The 17,312-nt window shown below is 42.8% G+C and overlaps 1 protein-coding gene across 1 annotated transcript in view; it reads left to right on the top strand.

The window, feature by feature from the left end:
- Atp10b (ATPase phospholipid transporting 10B (putative)) overlaps positions 1–17,312 on the top strand; it is a 108,890-nt gene that overhangs the window by 8,304 nt on the left and 83,274 nt on the right. Inside the window, exon 3 of the mRNA XM_052197450.1 lies at positions 10,544–10,748. Coding sequence (XP_052053410.1) covers positions 10,544–10,748 — 205 coding nt within the window. The remainder of the gene's footprint in view (positions 1–10,543; positions 10,749–17,312) is intronic.

Below are 17,312 nucleotides of genomic sequence, written 5' to 3'. Positions count from 1 at the left end.
CCTCCGGGGGATAAGTTCTGAAGGGTTCATCTCACAACAGAGCTGGCTGTTCAGCTAACGTGCTTTGTTCCATGTGGAGATCCAGCCCAGTGCTCTTGGGGGGAACTAAAAGTTGCTACTTCTTTATTCTGGCAAATTCGTTTCTCCTTTTACAATTTCATGCGCATATATGAACATATATAAATAATTTGATCATATTCCCCCATCATCCTTTCTTACTCCTGTCCATCTCCTATTGAATGCTTTCTTCTCCCCAGCCTCCTCCTCTCCTAGTTCATGTCTTCTTCACTCTCTTAGGTGCCAGGCATCCCACTGCACTTAATTAGAATTGCATACATGAACTTACTTAAGGCTGGGGTATCTGATCCCTGTCCTCCTCCAGCAATCATTAACTGCCTGTTGCTCCTCTTCCAGAGTTGCTAATGACATAATGGATATAAATGCTTCGGATAGTTTATTTGTCCTAAAGTCCTGTTCTGTCTGGAAGCCTCTAATCTCCCCCACTTTGTTTTATAATGTCCAGGGAATCAGAAGTGATGCAAAAGAATAATTATGTTCTTCTGAGGCCAACCTTCCAACCCTCAATGAAGGGATGTCTTTAGACACAAGGGGCTGTGACTTTTAGGGGAGAGCAGGCTTGGGAATCAGCTGCCTGTCCTCCAGGCCCAGATCCTCAATTATGAATATACCGGGAAGGTCACTTGAATCTCTGCATTCCTTAAGGCTTGTGGGTCCGGAAAGATGTACTGTTAAAAAAAGAGAGAGAGAGAAAGAGATTAGAATCTACAGCCAAATAATTCAGAATATAGCATCTACATGCCGCTGCTCATTGGTCTAATAACATGTGGTAATATAATTATGAGTCAGGTACAACCCTCAGTGAGAATCATGTCTGGCACTATGTTACCTCAGCTGTTTTCTCCCACCAGTGGTAGAAACCTCAATCATAGAGATGTATACAACAAGAGATTATGATGACTGAAGCCAGCACAGGTGACATGAGAGGAACAAGTGCTTCAATGAGCTTCTAGATCCAGACTCAACATTTCTCCTGTCTTTGTCAGCTGGCCCCTCAGACAACCGTGCTTCATGACAATGACAGAGCTGCAGAAGGATTAGCCCCCAGAACTACTTCTCATAACCCACCAAGGGCTAAGATAGATATTTCTGGTGGCCTTCATAGAAAGTCCAGGGAGGGACGGGCAGTGATGGCACACGATCCCAGCACTTGGGAGGCAGAGGAAGGCAGATTTCTGAGTTTGAACCCAGCGTGATCTACACAGTGAGTTCCAGGACCGCCAAGGTGACACAGAGAAACCCTGTCTCTAAAACCAAAAAAGAAAGAAAGAAAGAAAGAAAGAAAGAAAGAAAGAAAGAAAGAAAGAAAGAAAGAAAGAAAGAAAGAAAGAAAGAAAGAAAGGGGGGAAACTTGCTCCTAGCTCCTTTCATCTCCCCACTGACTCAATCCCTGGGAGCAGGAAACAAGATTATGATAAGTTATGCCTAAGGCAAGGTCCTCATCCAAAGAGCCCAGCCATGATTTCCAGGAAGAAATAAAACCCAAATCAAATAACTTCTGAGAGAGAGAAACGGACACTGAAGAGGCCACTTCTATGCCCCTCAACTCTGTCACTTCAAAATTCCAGTCTCTGTCAGTTGTTTTCCATATAGTGATGGGAACATACCCACCCTGGAGGACCCTGTACTAGAAAGCTGTTTGTCTTATTCTGGAGTACACGAGTTCGGTGAAAAACCATGGCTGGTGAAGCTGAAATGCAGCCTGTGTTAATGATTATCTGAACCAATAGATACTAAGGGCCCTACCCCATTACAAGAGACCAGTGTCACAGGATAAGCTATCAGAGGACTGAGAGTAGAGAAAGTGACACATTTGCTGAGGAACACTGAGAAACGTGTGTCTCAAGCACCGGCTCTTCCCTCTGATTCGGGACTCTGTGAACCTTTCTATACTGTTCTCCGCTTTTGCAATTAAGTGCAAAGGCCTGTAGACTTCTGCTCACTACCTAATCCCATGCATCTTCCAGTCTAGACTCGTTTCTCCTGTGAGGAAATGCCTTTTGCGAACAGCAGAAGCCTTGTTAACAGAATTACAATCCTGTTAGAGCATTTTCTTTTAATATAGCAACAGCGCTTATGGTCGAGAGGTGACCCATTAATCAGATTTATGGAACGACTTGGAGGGGAGATTAGCTTCGGAATTGTATTAGCTTAGCTTCTCCCAGGGCTCTGTTTAATGAATCCAGAAACTATACCCAGCAAGAGACTTGTATTTTTTCCAGCTAGCTTAGGGAAATTGTATTTATATTCAGAAAGCACGTTGTATAGGAGGAATGTGAACTGAGGGAATTGGGGTGGGATTTGTCCACAAATTGAAATAAAGAACAAAGTGCAGCCTGAGTTACAGCAGTCAGTCACTGACCTATTCAACTGTCTAGCAAAGTGTGTGTGTATTAGTGTAAATATGTCTATGCATAGATATACATGTGTGCATATGTATATAGAGGCCAGAGGTTGATATCAGGTGTCTTTTTCTTTTGCTCAGCACTTTATTTAATGCAACAGGGTCTCTCACTGACTTAGCACTTATGGGTTTGACTGACTATCCATCAAACTCTGGGAATGTGCCTGTCTCTCCACATGTGATGCTAGAGTTACAGCATGTGTGCAACTCACTTGGTAGTTTACATTGGTGTTGGGATCTCAACTCGGAGACTAATGCTCATATGGCAGACACTGTCCAAACTAAACCACTTCTCTATCCCCTGTTCAGCAAATATTAACTGGTGCCATCATTAATAGGTACCATCATGACAGTGTGTCCTCAAAGGGCTCTCAGTCCAGGGCACATGAGATGCTTACAATTACAATGCCCCCTTGTACTTTGGTGTCCTATATACAAGGGGCCAGGGGACATGGTACTACAGAGGAGAATGTAGGGATTCTTCTACCTACATGAAATGTCAAAGCCAAGGGAAGCCTTCCTCAAAGAAGTGACCCTTCAGGGGACATCAAGGCAAGGGAAATGTTTGGCTAGGCCCAGGGAGCACCGTTCAGTTTACAGTCTGGTCATATGTCAACTGAAGACTACATATGTGGATTATAGTGGTATCAAAAAGACCAGAAGGGACCAAAAATGCTTCAAAGTTGAGAGTAAATGAGAGAATATGTTACTGGTTTTTAGCCTTATTCTGTGTGTGCGTTTCATATTAGTATGAACATGCCCATGCAGCTTTGTGTGTGTGTATGCACACACTTGCTTTCCGGGGTTCAATGTTAGGTGTCTTCCTCAATGTTCTCCTTGTTATTGGTTGAGACAGTGTCTGCCACTCATCCTGGAGCTCACCAATTGGCTAGACTAGTTGAGCAACAAGTGCCAATGATCGTTCTGCCAATGATGGCTTATCTGAACTCAGGTTCTTATGCTGACATGGTAGGCATTTTACAGACTGAGCCATTTCCCCTATCCCTCAGTCTGACTTTTTAGCAGGATATGGAGAGTCTTCCTTCTAGAAATAAGATACCTTTGATGTCAAGATAACTCCATGTGCTGCAAGAGAGGCCAGTAGTGCTGGCCTGGTTGTGCCTTCACCATGGTTTTGACAGTTGCCTGTCCTGCCAGCATCCACAGTGGGCAACCTGGGGATGAAAGAACTGAACATGCTGGCACTGATTGCCTCCCTAATTATCTAGTGACTTAAATGGAGCCATTTCAATAATGGAACCCAACTGGTCTTACCTTTCAATACTGATCATAATTCTCCCTAATGTCTATTTCAAGAGAAAATAGGCAGAAAACATGCAAGAGAGTTCCGAAATGACATTCCTGTAGAAACGAACTTTAGAACATATGGCCACAGGATTAGGAGTACAGCAAGCAAAAAGTATCATAGTGACTTGACTGAACACATCCATTAAATACTCCACATCAAACCGGCACTTGGACAGAGCTGCCCACCACAGCCCTATCTAGTGACTTGAGCCTCTGTTTCAGCATCTGGGCATCCCCATACTGAGTATCAGGCTCAGGGAAGGTAACATGTGTCGTCCTCTAGCCCAGATCCTAAGACAGTTGGTCGAGCATAATTTCCAAGATGCCCTGAGCGTAAGAATGCCAGGAGAGCAGTGCCGTGGTCCCCATTTGTCTTTATCTGTCTCTCCTCAGTAGTGAGCTATAGAATCTAAAAAGGGAAAGACAGGAAAAATTTGGTCTTTCCCGGAGACATGCTAACATGAAACTACCATTATAAACCTACCTTCACCCCAAAACAACTTCCTGGGGGTGCTCCTCCTCATACAAAATAAGCTAGTGCATATATTAGCATGTACTACTAAATCCTTGGTATCGTGTCTGGCCTTCAGCAGCATTTAGATAACTGTCTTAGTCGGGGTTTCTATTCCTGCACAAACATCATGACCAAGAAGCAAGTTGGGGTGGAAAGGGTTTATTCACCTTACATTTCCATACAGCTGTTCATCACCAAAGGAAGTCAGGAAAGGAACTCAAGCAAGTCAGGAAGCAGGAGCTGATGCAGAGGCCATGGAGGGATGTTTCTTACTAACTTGCTTCCTGTGACTTGCTCAGCCTCCTCTCTTATAGAACCCAAGAATACCAGCCCAAAGGTGGTACCACCCACAAGGGGCCCTTCCCCATTTGATCACTAATTGAGAAAATGCCCCACAGATGGATCTCATGGAGGTACTTCCCCAACTGAAGCTCCTTTCTCTGTGATAACTCCTGTGTTAAGTTGACACACAAAACTAGGAAGTACAATAATATTAGCTAAAGTACTACTGAGGAGACTTCCAGTACCTTGACAGCAAGGAATCTCCATGAACTTGACCCAAGAAAAATACAAAAAACGGCCATTGGCTGGGTTTGAAAATATATGAGAAAAGGTGTGAAAAGATTATTGTCTGTGGAGCTTAACTTCAAGGTCCAACTTACAGCAAAACAGGCATTAGGAGAGAATGTGAGAAATGTAGGCAATGGAAAAACATCCAGGGTCATTTCAAGTGTGACAATGAAAATTATCACAGTCTAGAGGTCACAGACCAACAGACCATGGCATGTGTGGCCCTGGTCATGGCTGTGTACTTGTCTAACCCAGGGTCCAAAGTACAAGTGTCTCCCACCCGCACACTAGCCCCTCTCCCTTGCCTCGTGCTCACAGAAGGCTATAAATAAAAACCACTTGGGCCAATTCAGTTTGTCATTTCAGGAGAGACTACATTAGGTTCCCCCAAACTCATAGGCTCAAGAGTCATAAACAAGAGTCCAAGTGTGCCAGAAGCTCTGAACTCTTGTCACCAGAGATGGGTTGTGTGTCAGCAAGGGGGCATTCATGGCCTCCCCCTTGCCATTACTGAGCCTAGGACTCTTAAAGGTGACACGCATGGTCTCATTTAGCCTCTGTTAGGCTTCTGTCACCATCTTTAGCTTCATCTACTGTGTACCTCATTTCCAAACAGAGCCAGAACATCTATTCCACATTAAGCTGTGCTGCCCCTCACTGCAACTCACAAGTCCTTGTGTAATCTTACCTGAGGAAGGTAACCCCTCCCAGCCCTGTCTTTCTCATCTAAAAAGGGGAAAAAACAGTAATAAAGAAAGTTGCCTCCTAATTAGGTAGATAAATGAACATGTATGTCTGTCTGGTGCCAGGCTTCTTATAAGCACTCCATACATGTCAGTCAATAATATGAGATCTCATTATTATTATTAGTCTTTAGTGGGGAGACTATAATGGCTAATTGTCAGTGTAGCTTCAAACAGCTTCATTTGCATAATATCCAAGATGAGTCTGTAAGACATCATACTTAACACACACTCAGCTTACCCAATCATAGGAACATAAACGTAGACTTTCCCATCTCTCAGGAAGGTCATCCCACGGTGAAAATAAAAAGTGCGTGAAACCACAAGGCAACAGAAATGCGATATGTAAGCAGCATGCCAACAATCCATGCAACACTGATGTTCACTGCCTGGGGCTGTAAAGAGAGCAGTAGGATTTGGATCTGCTGAGGTTAGAGGAAGTTCATACACACTGTGCTATGTGCTCTCAGACACCCCCAGGCTGCTTATTCATAATCCAGTGGCCATGGGCTTAGGGAAAGGCTCCTGTGACTCCCTGTCCTGTGAGGTATGGTGTGCCTGTGGCCATCACTTTTTGATGATGGTCTGCTCTAAGTTATTCTTTCTGAAGGTGGCAGCTACATAGTCAGTGAAGCTAGAGGTGAGTGCCGTCGCAGATCTTGGAGCTTTAATTCCTAACATACATATGAGACACTGGTGTGGCCAGGCTTTGGTAGCCTCTGGATGAGAACAGGGTGGTGCTAAAACAAAGGCCACACTGTGAGGGATGCTCAGCCTTAACATGTTGATTTAGGAGTTGGGTCCTCTCCAGCCAATCAATTCCAAACTTCCCTGCAGAGGGCTGGGCATCTCCAGTGAAGTGAGTGCAACTTAACTTCCACAGTGTCTCCAGCCTAGACATGGTTCCTGCCTCCCTCTGTTCTTCGACCTCAGCTGTTCCTTTAAAGAGTTTCCTCAACTCCTCCATGTCTAACAAACTCCTCCACTGTGGTCTACAGACAAGCAAGTCTAGACAACAAAGGATTTTAAGGCAGGAAGAAAGCTTTACTGTCTAACCCCAGCCCCTGCCCCTGCCCCTGCCCCTGCCCCAGCCCCAGCCCCAGCCCCAGGCTATCTTTAATGCAATGCCTTCAATCTCAGTGTCATTTACTGGGATCAGGTCAAGAACTGAGAGGACATCACCCTTTTCAAGCCCAACTCCCTCTCATCAGACATTCCTCCCAGCCACCAAATCTCATACCTCATTTGTATCTGCTAACAAAATAGACAACTACCATAGTTCCTAGTCCTCAACTTCATGTATAAAGTAGCATGAAGAAGAAACTGTAAGGACACAAGAAGGGTGAGAAGCCCTCACTCTACCATAAACAGTCATTTCTCTCAGAATCATGAAGAAAGCTGTGTCTAATGAGCACTAACTACAAAGCCCCTAAGTGTACTCCCTCATGTGTGCCAGGCCCCTGTCCCCACTCCACAACCTTCTGAGGTGATGCAGATAAAGAAATACAGGTTCTGAGAAGTTATGTAACTTGACTAAGGTGTCACAGACAATACTCAGTGAAGCTTGGATTCAAACATACTCATTTTAAAAATTACTTCATTTTTAATTATGTGCATCTATGTTTGGGTATAATCACGTGTGCAGGTACCTGCGCAAGCCAGAAGAGGGTGTCAGATCCACTGAACTGAAATTACAGGTGGTTGTGAGCTGCCAGACATGGGTGGTAGAACCAAACCCACGTTTCCTGCAAGAACAGTATGAAGTCCTACATTGAGCCATGTCTCCAGCCCAAATGCACATTCTTAATCCCTGAACTGCCTTCATTTGTATTAGTGGTTCCCATTCACTCTAAATAGCCACCTGGGATTCAAGGCTTCCTTTTTTAAGGATACTAAAGGACAACCCATGTCGGACTGTCATGTTTGTTAATCATAAGTTCCATAAGACAGTTTATCCTTCTGGCAGACCTAGTCTTCTCCAGTTCCCCACAGTTCTTTAGGACCCAGGCATAAAATAAATGGAGCCTTGAGCATCCTCTCCTCCATCTCTCCCTTTCACCCATTCCCACAAAGGGTTAAAAGCCTTTCTTGCTGTTATTTACCTTATTTTTAAAGACCTGTCTTCTCCCAGAAAGCTGTTTAACACTGAACCACTTAATTTCTCCTCAAGGTAGAATCTGCCAGATGGAGTCTTTGTCCTAAGCCACGTGAATTTATCTTATATTTAAACAGCAGTGAACATTGCAGGAAACGAAAATAGCAGTGAGTTCCCAGGTGCAAACTCACTGAGCAGGGGAACAGCAAAAGTCTGTGTGTGCATCCACCTGGGGCAGCTGTTCCAATCCGGCCATATTAATGAGGGAATGATTCCAGCTGGCAGCTCCTGGCCAGCTGCTGGTCACATCTGAGTGTCACTCAGTGTAGAAACATGCAGCTTTTACACATCAGCTAAATTCTGCTACTTCTCACCTCCCTTGGCTGGACACCCTTGGGCTATGCATCCCTGACTGCTCCGCAGACATGCTGCTGACAGATGAAGTGACAACGTGTGTACCCCAGAGCATTGGGCAACCAGAGCAAAGTAGCCAAGTGTGAAATGGAAGTGTCCCTAAAGGTCCAGTAAAATATGCCTATCATCCTAGACCATAGCTGGGTTGGGTTACTATAACATACCATTTTATAATATAACACTACTACAAATAAAATTTCTTAAATGATATACCCAATAAAGAATGTCACATGCAACCATATTAAACTGCATGCCCCCTAAAAATACTTTTTAAATGAATACCTATAGCTCCAGTACTCCAGACTCACTCTGAGGACTCCAGGGGAGAACATGGGCCTGTTGGAGAAGAACAGTATTGCTAGGCTCTGCATTTTGTGGAAAAGGCACAGAAGTAAGCTATCTCCCTAGACCCAGGGACACTTAGAGATATCAACTTCAAGCCATCAGAGCTCAGATAAAAAGACCACATGTGGAATATTGGTCTAGTTTCAAATCCCACATTAAAAGAGGAACATTAGAGATACAGTCATAGAAGAGCCCACAGGTCTAGGATAGGTCTTGAAACTGCATGAGCCAAGGAATAATTAAGGATGTCTTAGACATTAGATGTGGCTTCGCATGGCCAACAGACTTTATGGGACATGGAGGAATATTTTCAAATAGGTTCTTTTTCTTTTATTCCATATATTTTTTATTTACATTTCAAATGATTTCCCCTTTTCTAGACCCCCACTCCCGAAAGTCCCATCAGCCCCCTTCCCTCCCCCTGTTTTCCCACCCACCCCTTCCCACTTCCCTGTTCTGGTTTTGCCTTATACTGCTACACTGAGTCTTTCCAGAACCAGGGACCACTCCTCTGTTCTTCTTGTACCTCATTTGATGTGTGGATTATGTTTTGGGTATTCCAATTTTCTGGGCTAATATCCACTTATTAGTGAGTGCATACCATGATTTATCTTTTGAGCCTGGGTTACCTCACTTAGTGTGATGTTCTCCAACTCCATCCATTTGTCTAAGAATTTCATGAATTCATTGTTTCTAATGGCTGAATAGTATTCCATTGTGTATATATACCACATTTTTGGCATCCATTCTTCTGTTGAGGGATACCTGGGTTCTTTCCAGCTTCTGGCTATTATAAATAGGGCTACTAAACTGGACACGTCACTTCCAGAGGATCCTGCTATACCACTCCTGGGCATATATCCAGAGGATTCCCCAGCATGTAATAAGGATACGTGCTCCACTATGTTCATAGGTTCTTTTTTTTTTAAAGATAGAAAATAAGAGCTTCTGAATTACTCAAGAGAACAAAATTTGTTAAATAGTTGGCTGGGTATAAGAAAGACTTTCTGATACCAAGAGCTCTGTGTAAATGCAGTGTGTATTGGAAAGGAGACATGGAAGAGTGAATGCTGTTATACTAGCTGGGAGAGCTATACTAGCTGAGCTTTGACATCAAGCTGGATACAAGTTCAGGTTGTACAACTCTGGGTTTATAAGACTTGAGAAAAGAAAGTTTTGATCCTCAGTCTTTGTGGAATTCATATAATGTCTACACCAATGAATTGTCATGAAAGCAAGCCAAGGGTGACATTAGTATTCAGTGTGTTTTAAATATGAAATTGGCAGGTTTTGTTGCTACTGCTATTATCTAAGTTGGTTAAATTACATAGAGGTAAGTATATCCTTTCCTTCCCATTCCTTGGTCCTCTGATTTCCAGTTATGGTGGGTCCTATGTTGTCAAAGTCCCTGGTAATTTCTTACTAATTCTCTAAATGTGTCTAGAGGTTTCCATTTATCAGTATCCCAAACATTCTTAATGACCAATATCTTCACATTTACTGCCTCTCTGCTCTCAATAATTGAGAACAGTCAAAGAAAGGACCTTTGCTTTCTTCTGTGCTAACTAAACATGCAATATAATGTAACAGTTAACATCCCCTTAAAGTACCCTTCCTCCCAGGAAAGAAAGACTCAGCCCAACACCTAGTCAACACCCAGTAATTGCTTACAATTCTAAATAATCAAAGAACAGATCTTTTACATGTGGGATTTTATAAACCATGACCAAAAGTAACTTAGGGGAGGAAGAACTTTATTTGGCTTACAAATCCAGGATACAGGCCATTACTGCAGAGACACCAAGGCCAAGAGCAGAGAGAAAATCAATTCCTAGATGGATGTTTGCTTGATCACTCTCTAGTTAAAGAACCTCACCCTCACCCACTACCCACATTGGGCTGGATCATCCAATAATCAAGACATGCCTGCAGGCCAACCTGATCTTCCCATTTCCTTAATGGAGACCCTTCGCCTGGTGATTTTTAGATTGTGGCAAGTTGACATCTAAAGTAAATCACTGCACTGAGGAATCTTAAAGCTTGCTTAGACGCCTGTCTTTCTTGCACCCCAGAAAAGAACAAAACTACATGCAGAAGCGCTGGCAGGATGTGTGTGTGGGAGACTTTGTCCAGATGCGGTGCAATGAGATCGTTCCAGCTGACATCCTCCTTCTCTTCTCCTCAGACCCCAGTGGGGTCTGCCATCTGGAAACTGCCAACTTGGATGGAGAGACGAACCTCAAGCAGAGGCGTGTTGTGAAGGGCTTCTCACAGCAGGTAAGTGCTTTCTGTATAAACCTTCCATGGTGAGATCAGAAACAAGAAGCAAGCTTGTCTCTTAGAGTGCTGAACCTACTACACAGGCAGAAAGAAGGTGAAGGCAGCAGATGCCTCTTCAGAAATTCAGCCCTCTCAGCAACCTTCTGGGTGATATCATGCCCATATCACAGATGAAGAAACCGAGGCTAAAAAGTGTCTGTACCCTGACAAAGGACTACATTCATAAGTGATGACTAACTGTCCTCCTAGAAAACCTATCTTGTATTGAAAACCAAGTCCAACAACTGCTCGGGTAAGAATGTAGCCAACCCTCTCTGTTCTCAGCCAACCTTGCTCATTCTGCCTACTTCAGATCTGAGCACGGATCTTTGATATTCCGTTGGCTCTTCCTTAACTACAGCAAAGTAGTAGCTGTTATTCCCTGTTCCTTCTGCCATGTGTGGGTGTGGGGGTCCTCAGTGGTATAAGAGTAAAGGAGACCGGCTAAGTATAAACTAGAGAGTGATCAAGCAAGCACATATCTAGGAATTAATGTGCTCTCTGCTCTTGGCCTTGATGTCTCTGCAATAATGGCCTGTATTGACTTGTAAGCCAAGTGTGTGCATATGTGTGCATGTGTGTTCCAATATGGATGCATATGGGTGCCTGTTTGTACAAATATCTGCGTTTGGTACCATGTGTCCTCAGAAGCCATCCATCTATTGACTGAAACAGGGTCTCATGGATGTGGCTTACTGTATAGGCCGTGCTGGCTAGCTGGCAAGTGCCAGGGACCCACCTGACTCTAGCTCTCCTGCATTGAGTTTGCAAGCACATATCAAGCTGTTTTTTTAATGGGTTCTGGGAATCAAACTCAGCTCCTCATGCTTTTGTAACAAGCACTTAACCAATGAAGCTGGGACCCAGCTCCCACTTTTCCCTTCTGTGAACCTACCTCACGGAAGGCCCTAATCCTCTCCTAGGTCAGCCATTGTTGACACCTTTGTTAATTCTTCACACTTAACCAGCAGTGCTGGATGGTAGAGGAAACACAGAGAGTTTGATGGTGACCAGCTCCAACTCTATATTTTGACAAAACTGGACTTAAGCTGTCTCATTGCAGAAGTTATCACGATCTCATATTTTGGTTCCTTTATCATGGAAAAAGAAGACAAAAATAATACCTTTCCCCTTAGAGTCACTCTAAAGACTAAATGGTATAGACCTGATGGCTTAGCATGGACAGAACACTGAAAGAGACTAGTAAGTAGTTGCTATTAATATCAGTGATTTTCATAAGCAGTTCGTGTTGGCTAAGTGGATGTGATATTCTTGTTTTCAGTTCCCATTCTCCCTATATAGCCTGATTTCCAACCTCTCTCTATTGATTGAAAAAAAAGGTTTCTGTCATTTTTTTTATTCTGCCAGCTTTTGGCTATGAAGGAATTAAATGAGTCAGGGGATTTGGGGGAAAGAAAGCAAATGCTCCACTCCTCCAAGAGTCTCGTGAGCTGTAGTTCTGTGGTCTATATCATTTCTCAAGATGAAACAGTATATTCTAACTCAGCTTGCCTCCTCCACAGTACCTGATGGGCATGTCTTAAATGCTTCCTATGTGACTGACAGCCACCACAAATCTGGTCCCTCCTCTCCACTTGTGGGCAGGAATGCTAGCAAATACCCCCATAGCTTTGCATGAGAATAAATAGAAATAAGGAAATAAGAGCAAACTAAGAGCTTGGGGCATGCTGCAGACACAATAAGTGGTCTCTGTGGCCATCAGAACAAGAACACACCTGCACCACACCATCAAATGTCACTCACACTCTTGATCTCCCAGCCCCACTGATCTGACCTGGCCCCTGTTGCTTTTCTTGGCTTGTCCCTTTCCCATTCATGAGTCATTTTAGTGTCTATAAAGAGGAAAACAAAATCTGGTGTATGGTCACAAAGTCCTTCAAGGCAGGCAGGAACAATCTAGATCTAGACTTGGGACCCTATGACCTACTTCCTTGATGAGAAGCTTTTTTTAACTGATACTTACAGTAAAGTTTACACATTACACACACCCACTATGTGTGCACAGGTGAATCTGACACCTTAGTCTGAGGACAGGCAACGATCTCTTAGACTTGGTATTTGTTTCTATTCCTTTTCATCTAAGTCCTGGAACTAAGAAAGCTCTGTTTACATAGACATCTCTGTTTTAACCCCTCTGACTGCAACTGCATCCTCATCTAATTTTGAATCTCATTTCCTCTGTCATTTCAAAGGTATTGAATTTCAGCCATTGACTTTCCTTCTTCCTTTTGCCTCAGCTGTAGACTGTTTCTTGTATATCAGATACTTTGGGATTTAACTAAAGGGAAGTTAGGTGAAAGAATTCTCATACTCCAGCACCCTAACCATTCCATTTAAAATACATTTCAAATTCTCACCCTGACATCTCATGTGGTACTTGGCATTTCTTGAAAATGTATATTCATATGTGAAAAGTGGATATTAACCTAGAAAACTAGAATACCCAAAACATAATCCACACATCAAATGAGGTACAAGAAGAACGGAGGAGTGGCCCCTTGTTCTGGAAAGACTCAGTGAAGCAGTATAGAACAAAATCAGAACAGGGAAGTGGGAAGGGTTGGGTGGGAAAACAGGGGGAGGGAAGGGGACTGATGGGACTTTTGGGGAGTGGGGGTCCAGAAAAGGGGAAATCATTTGAAATGTAAATAAATATATCAATAAATTAAAAAAAAAGAAGAAGAAAAAAATATGTAAAGCGGCCCCAAAATGCCTTTTGTTTCCAGAAAAAGTATTGAACTAAGAAACTTTGGGACTTTGCGATTATTAAAAAGATTGTTCAATGTGTGACTGTTTTGATCCCACAAAAATTCCAGTTTTATAAAAAAAAAAAAGAAGATTTACTGAATTGGCTTCTAGAGCTCTTTATTCTTTTCCTGATTTTCCTCTGCTCAAGACTGTCTGTGACTCACTAATAACAACAACAAGCTTGAGTCCATGCTAAGAACTTCTTATGATTAACTCATCCACAGCAGCCCACGGCTGGACAGCATCATTGTCCTCGTTATGCAAATACAAGACCTAGGGCTTAGAGAAGCCACTGAGACTGTAGAGTTAGAACCAGAATTCAAAAACCATGCTTGTTCTAAAAGTCTATGGCAGCTCACCTTCCTGGCCCTTTGGCTGTTACCTTGCATTTACAGCGTGGTGCATAGAAGAAGGCACTTATTTATCATTTACAGATTCCTTCTAGAATTAAGTAGCAGGTTGCTGGAAGAACAAAAACAGCAGGATTAAAGGATTAAATCCCAGCCCACTCTCTGCACAGGGGGTATCTTGGCTGCTCCTGGCTCCCCTGTTTCTCCCTATTATCTCTAATGTCTAAGGTTTCTGGATATGCACAGAATTCACTATTAGCTAATGCTGTACCACAGATTTCTCCCAATGTATTGAACAGAGGTATAGATGAGAGTTGCAAGGAAGGAGAACACTGCACAGAAAAACAAGACCAAAGATAACAGTAAACACGTTTTAAATGCTGTATTCTGAAGGACTTCTCTGATCCTTTAATAAGCCCTAAGGAGGTGAAGGAACACAGTAGCTTCCTAAATATTTTAGCACAGAAGTCTTTTATTCCAAGGAACAGATCCCAGAACTGCCTTAGGAAGGATGGAATCACCACTTAGAGACTTGCTGCAGATACTTAGTGAGCACGCAGAATACACCATTACTGTCCCTAGGGAGCAGTCACAAATACCCAGACCCTCTCCCATGCCACAGGAAAACAAGGCCCAGAGTAGGCATGCCTTGAAAATGTCCCCCCACATATTCTTGATATAAACTCACTGACAACTTCTTGAAAACTGAAACAAAGGAAAGGCACCATTCTCGTGAAAACAAAAACAAAAAACAAAAAAACAAAACAACAACAACAAAAAAAACCAAACAAACTCATCATAGTAAGAACAAACGGAAAATTGCCATCCATCCATGTTTCTCTTACTACATCACCGCCCTTCGGAACACATCATCCTTTGGGTCCATACAGCCACCTTGTGAGGAGGGCATTGCTACCCTCTTCTGAGAGATGAAAATTCTGGGGAACAGTAAGGGCAGATCTCATTACTGTCTCAGAAGATTTTAAACACCTCCTAATATGATTTCTGTAGAAACTTAGAGTCTTGAATAATGAATTTCAATGGCTTTTTGTTAACTCATTTTCTCTCTATATTTCTATTATCTATGAGACCCTCATTCCTCCCAAAGGACTTTTACTAACCTCCAGCATTGCTAGAATTCCCCACCTCAAATCATATTTTTATTATCCAGAAATGGTGAGAAATTGAAGGTGGCTTCCTTGAAAAGCATTTCCCAAAGCAGAATAAACCCAACACGGTCCCTAGCTCTTGAAAATTATGGTTCATGATCAAGTCACTCTAATTAGAATTCCACAGATACCATCCTCATGAAGGGTTCAATGTAAACTATATTAAGGTCTCTGGGGGCATTTTTTTCTAAATTGAGTACTTATTTACATTCCTATAAAACTTTAGGGAAGGGGACATTTTCCTGGATTTGATACAGACATAATCAGACAGGTGGAAGTGACCATTTCCCTGGCTCAAGTATTTTCTCCTTTTTCCACAAGTGGAATTCAAGTACAATTATAAAGATTAGTAGCCACTGAAAAGTGTCTGCTTTCTAGGACACTGTGGGGACCAGAATTTTTGTTCAAATCCTTTTCCTAGAGCTAAAGTTACACTACAGTCATTACTTTTTCAGCTGGAATCTTCCTTGGGAGGAGTAATTTTTAAATGCACAAAATCATTGTCCCATATCACATTGCCAGGGAAGAGTTGAAAGCAAACAGTTCAACCTTACTACAATGCTAAGTTCTACCCAACATGCAAAAGGACTTGCCCAGAGAGATAATTTATTTATTTTGTTTTTTTTTTTTATTTTTGTTTTTTTTTTTTTTTTCAAGACCGTGTTTCTCTGTATAGCCCTGGCTGTCCCAGAACTCACTCTGTAGACGAGGATGTCCTCAAACTCAGAAATCCACCTGCCTCTGCCTCCCAAGTGCTGGGATTAAAGGCGTGCACCACTACCACCCAGCTTTGTTTACTTTTTCTATTTGTTTTTTAAGATATTTTTCTTTATTTACATTTCAAATATTATCCCCTTTCCACATTTCCCCTCCAAACACCCCCTATCCCATTCCTTCTCCCCCTGCTCACTAACCCACCCACTCCTGCTTCGCTGACCTGGCATTCCCCTACACTGGGGCAATGAGCCTTCACAGGACCAAGGACCTCTTCTCCCCTTGATGTCCAACCAGGCCATCCTCTGCTACCCATGCACCTGGAGTCATGGGTCCTTCCAGGTGTACTCTTTGGTTGGTGGTTAAGTCCCGGGGAGCTCTGGGGGTGCTGGTTGTTCCTCCTATGGGGCTTCAAACACCTTCAGCTCCTTGGGTCCTTTCTCTAGCTCCTCCTTTGGGGACTCTGTGCTCAGTTCAATGGTTGATTGGGAGCATTCCGCCCCCCCCCCCTCTGTATTTGTCAGGCACTGGCAGGGCCTCTCAGCAGAGAGCTATATCAGAAACCAGGCACACTGAAACTAATAGAAAAGAAACTGGGGAAGACCCTTGAGGACATGGGCACAGGGGAAACGTTCCTGAACAGAACACCAATAGCTTATGCTCTAAGATCAAGAATTGACAAATGGGACTTCATAAAATTGCAAAGTTTCTGTAAGGCAAAGGACATGGTCAATAGGACAAAATGGCAACCAGATTGGGAAAAAAATCTTTGCCAGTCCTACATCACATAGATGACTAATATCTAATATATACAAAGAATTCAAGAAGTTAGACTCCAGAGAACCAAATAATACTGTTTAAAATTGGGGTACAGAGCTAAACAATTCTCAATTGAGGAATACCGGATGGCTGAAAAGCACTTAAAGAAATGTTCAAAAGATCAAAAGAACTTAGATGACAGAAGATGCTGGTAAGGATGTGGAGAAAGAGGAACATTCCTCCATTGCTGGTGGAATTCCAAGCTGGTAAAACCACTCTGGAAATCAATTTGGTAGCTCCTCAAAAAATTGAACATAGTATTACCTGAAGACCCAGCTATACCACTCCTGGACATGTGCCCAGAAGATGCTCCAACATGTAATAAGGACACATGTTCCACTATGTTCATAGCAGCCTTATTTATAATAGCTAGGAGCTAGAAAGAACCCAGATATCCCTCAACAGAGGAATGGATATGGATACAGAAAATGTGGTACATTTACCCAATGGAGTACTACTCAGCTATTAAAAACAACGAATTCATGAAATTCTTAGGCAAGTGGATGGAACTAAAACAATATCATCCTGAGTGGGGTAACCCAATCACAAAAAAAAAAAAAAACACACACACATGATATGCACTCACTGATAAGTGGATATTAGCCCAGAAGCTCAGAATACCCAAGATTTAATTCACAGACTACATGAAGCTCAAGAAGAAGGAAGACTTTGGTCCTTCTTAGAAGAGAGAAGAAGACGAC

Source organism: Apodemus sylvaticus, chromosome 10 (genome assembly GCF_947179515.1).
Source record: "Apodemus sylvaticus chromosome 10, mApoSyl1.1, whole genome shotgun sequence".
Taxonomy (NCBI): Eukaryota; Metazoa; Chordata; class Mammalia; order Rodentia; family Muridae; genus Apodemus; species Apodemus sylvaticus.
Note: the sequence above shows the minus strand (reverse complement) of the source record. Positions and strands in the feature narration are given on the sequence as shown.